The 4,351-nt window shown below is 29.1% G+C and overlaps 1 protein-coding gene across 1 annotated transcript in view; it reads right to left on the reverse strand.

Moving 5' to 3' along the window:
* Window positions 1-1,230: 1,230 nt before the first annotated feature.
* The window catches only part of LOC126896638 (uncharacterized), a 4,429-nt gene continuing 1,308 nt past the window's right edge, over window positions 1,231-4,351 (reverse strand). Inside the window, exons 2-4 of the mRNA XM_050669585.1 lie at window positions 3,457-3,577; window positions 2,651-3,213; window positions 1,231-2,600 (exon numbers count right to left, since the gene is read on the reverse strand). Coding sequence (XP_050525542.1) covers window positions 1,231-2,600; window positions 2,651-3,213; window positions 3,457-3,577 — 2,054 coding nt within the window. The remainder of the gene's footprint in view (window positions 2,601-2,650; window positions 3,214-3,456; window positions 3,578-4,351) is intronic.

Here is a 4,351-nt window from a genome sequence, read left to right on the forward strand (position 1 = left end):
TCAAAATGACAACTATTTCACAAAAAATTAACTTTTTAAACTTAACTTTTGAAAGTGTTCCGGAAAGTCTGACACTGTCTTCACGGTGAAAATTGCTACCAAATGCTATTATTGTGTGAAAATTCTCGATTTTATTTTTTACATTTTTAACTTTATAATGCTATAACTTATTGAAAAATCTATGGATCGACAAAAACTTTTCATGAGAAATAATATTTTTTAATAATCTCTCTTTCATTTGACATACTTTATCTTAATAGGATATTAATGATGAACAAGCAGATCTTGTAGTTTTTGGAATAATCCACCAATTTTTTAAAATTAAACACTATCTAAAGATTTGCATCGAAGCGTTTTTTTTTATAATGATTTTAATCACTGTCAGATATCATTATACTTGATCCAACTATGCCAAGTCACCACTGTGCCACGGCCCCTCTGTATTGGGTTTTTTTTTTAAATAATTAAGTATATATTCATGTGTTTTTACACTATACTTAAACAATGTAAAATAATTCATTGTTTTCATACATTTTATACAAACCGCTCCCAACAATTATTGTTAAAAGGTCATCTTTCCTCTCAAATTTATATTACATCGGTGGACACTTGGTTATTTTTAATATATTTATTTGATAAAGACATCTGTTTTAAATTTTGTAAATATCAACTTTTTGCCGATGATCTCAAACTTTATTATACTATATCTCGTGTAGAAGATTGCCATCTATTACAAGAAGATTTAAATAGATACTTCAATTGGGTGTACAAAAAATTATCTAAACCTAAATGTAAAGAAATGCTCTATAGTGTCATTCCATAGAAATAAATCTAAAATTGCATTTAAATGCAAAACTAATGACTAAAATCTTTTAATAAGAATAGGTTTTAATANATTGCATTTAAATGCAAAACTAATGACATCTTTTAATAAGAATAGGTTTCAATTAGATAATTAAACAAGAAAAGCAACAGCAGTTTTAAAAAGCAAACATTATTTTTGAAAATTGAGAATGGTATTTCAATTTTTTGGCATTTACAAATTCGATTAGATTAAAATCTGGCGAAACAATGTAAATATGATGTATTGGGTTTTAGTAATACTCTCAAACACAACATATAAGGCAAGTAAAATATTAATAAAATTATTACTATCAAATCCTAAGATTATTTATTTTAAATATAATGTAATTAGACAAATTAATAAAAGTAAAATCATTTAAAAAAAAACTAATTAGGAAAACCATTTACGATAACATATTTTATTATATCAATATAATAATTTTGAAGAGCTGCATATATGGTATTTCTACTCCACGGGCAATTATTTTCATGTGCGTATTTTATACAATCAAATTGATAATTTGCAGCAGCAAGTCTTGTAGTACTTTCGTCCCACTCACATCCATTTTCATGAGCATATTTTAGACAGTCTATATGACCTTTTGCAGCAGCTGCACTGGTTGTCCCTACATCCCATAGATAACCATTTTCATTNGTCCCTACATCCCATAGATATCCATTTTCATAAGCAAATATCAAACAGTCAATACAACCACTTGCAGCAGCTTCCCTGGTTGTGCCTTCATCCCATTCACAACCATTTTCAATAGCATATTTCAAGCAGTCAAAACGTCCATTTGCAGCAGCCCCTCTCGTAATACATCTTACCCAATCATATCCTTGTTCATAAGCATATTTTAAGCAATTTAAATTACCATAAACAGCAGCTGTGACTATTGTATCTACAACCCAATAACATCTATTTTCATGAGCATATTTTAAACAATCGAAACAACCATATGCTGCAGCAGCTCTAGTTGTTCCAATATCCCAATAACATCCATTCTTGTGAGCATATATTAAACAATCAAAATTACCATTTAAAGCTGCAACTATAGTTGTGCCATCATCCCATTGGCATCCATTCTCATGGGCATATATTATACAATCTAAATTACCTTTTAAAGCTGCAACTCTAGTTATGCCCTCAAACCATTTACATCCATTTTCATGAACATATTTTAAGCATTCTATATTTCCATTTAAAGCAGCAACTTTAGTTATTGTTTCGTCCCATGGACATTCATTTTCATGAGCATATTTTAAACAGTCTAAAAAGCCACTTTTTGCAGCAGCTCTAGTTGTATCTTCATCCCAATTACAGCCATTTTCATGAGCGTATATTAAGCATTCTAAATGGCCGAAACTTGCAGCTACTACTGTAGTTCTATCATCCCATTCGCATCCATTTTCGTGAGCATATATTAAGCAATCTAAATTATCATAAAGAGCAGCTGTTTCTGTTGTACCTTCACTCCAATGGCATCCATTTTCATAAGCATATTTTAAACAGTCTAAACAACCACTTGACGCAGCATCATTAGTTGTATCATCATCCCATGGGCATCCATTCTTGTGAGCATATATTAAACAATCTAAATTACCATTGGAAGCAGCAGAACTAATTGTACCTTCTGAACATGTGAATCCATTTTCTAAAGCATATTTTAAAATTTCTAAATCACCGTTAAAAGCAGCTACTGACGTTAAACTTTTATTCAACTCGCATTTATTTTCATATGCATATTTTAAGCAATCTAAATGTCCATTTTCAGCAGCAGCGCTTGTTGTTTTTTATCCCATTTACAACCATTTAAATGAACATATTTTAAGTTTTCTAAATTACCATATTTTGCAGCTGATTCTGCTGTGCTTTCATTCCAAGGACATCCATTATCATGTGCATATTTTAAAATTTCTAAATTATCACTCATGACAGCTCTATTAGTTGTGCCCACATTCCACTTGCATCCATTTTCGTGAGCATATACTAAACATTCCAAACTACCACTTTTAGCAGCCTCTCTTGTTGTTGTTAGATCCCATGGACAGCCCTTTTCATGAGCATATTTTAAGCATTCTAAAGAGCCACTTGCTGCAGATGCTCTAGTTGTACTTTCATTCCATTTACATCCATTTTCATGAGCATATTTTAGACATTCTAAATGTCCATGAGCAGCAGCTGTTTCTGCTGTTCTTTCATTCCATGGACATCCATTTTCATGTGCATATTTTAAGCATTCAAAAAATCCATTAGCAGCAGCATCCCTTGTTGTTTTATGATTCCATCTACATTTATTTCTATGAGCATATTTTAAGCATTCTAAATGCCCATTTCTAGCGGCAGCCCTTGTTGTTTTTTTATCCCATCTACAGCCATTTTCATGTGCATATTTTAAGCATTCTAAATGCCCATTTCCAGCGGCAGCTCTTGTTGTTTTTTTATCCCATCTACAGCCATTTTCATGAGCATATTTTAAGCATTCTAAATTACCATATTTTGCAGCTTCTTCTGCTGTGCTGTCATCCCATGGACATCCATTTTCGTGTGCATATTTTAAACATTTGAAATGTCCATTTGCAGCAGCTTCAGTTGTTGTATATTTATCCCACTCACATCCACTTTCGTGAGCTAGTTTTAATGTTTCTATGTCACCATTTGCAGCAGCTTTTTTTGTCGTACCTCTTTCAAATGGACAAATTTTTGTGTGTTCTGAATATCTAATTTCAATCCCTAAATGAGCAAGAGAATTAATTAATTTTACTGAATATAATTTTTTATTTAGCGTAGTAAAATATAAAGAGAAAGACAGTTTAATTATAGTTTTAATGTTACTAATACTTGAAAAGTATTTTAAAGTGAAACTTCAATCGTGATTAGTATTATTGTCAGATATCTGTGTTGCGGGTCTCTATCAATTAACTATAAATTTTTTTATAAATATTTTGTTTTATTAGAAAAAACAAATTAACAATATTTTAGAATATATATTAATACTGTATATTGTTATAATTAAAAATCTAATAATTACTATCAATGTAATATTATTTTAAGTCTGTGATTCATTTAATCGAGTTACTTATGTCAGTTAAATCATTTATTATTTAAATATAGCTTGAGTAATATAAATAAATATTTGTAAAGTTTAAGAATTGAAATTTGTTTTATAATTGTAATAAAATATTTTTTTAATTTTTAATTTTAATTACACGAAATGGTTTTTTAACTAAAAAGTTACTTAGACATGATTACTATAATTTATATTTAAGGGTTCTTTTACGATAAAAATGCAAAAAAATAATTAGCTTTTCTGATAAATATACTGTAAATAGTAATTATAATATTTCCTGACTGCATATTAGTCTTTAAAATACCATTTTTTTAATTCTCAAAAAATTTCCTATTTAATTATGTCAATTTCAAACTTGCAATTGAACTAAAAGTTATGGTAATACATTCAATTTTTTTTACGATAAACTTTATTAATAACTTTTAATCAACTTTAAA

Source organism: Daktulosphaira vitifoliae, unplaced genomic scaffold (assembly GCF_025091365.1).
Source record: "Daktulosphaira vitifoliae isolate Bord-2020 unplaced genomic scaffold, ASM2509136v1 Scaffold_1, whole genome shotgun sequence".
NCBI classification, from domain to species: Eukaryota; Metazoa; Arthropoda; class Insecta; order Hemiptera; family Phylloxeridae; genus Daktulosphaira; species Daktulosphaira vitifoliae.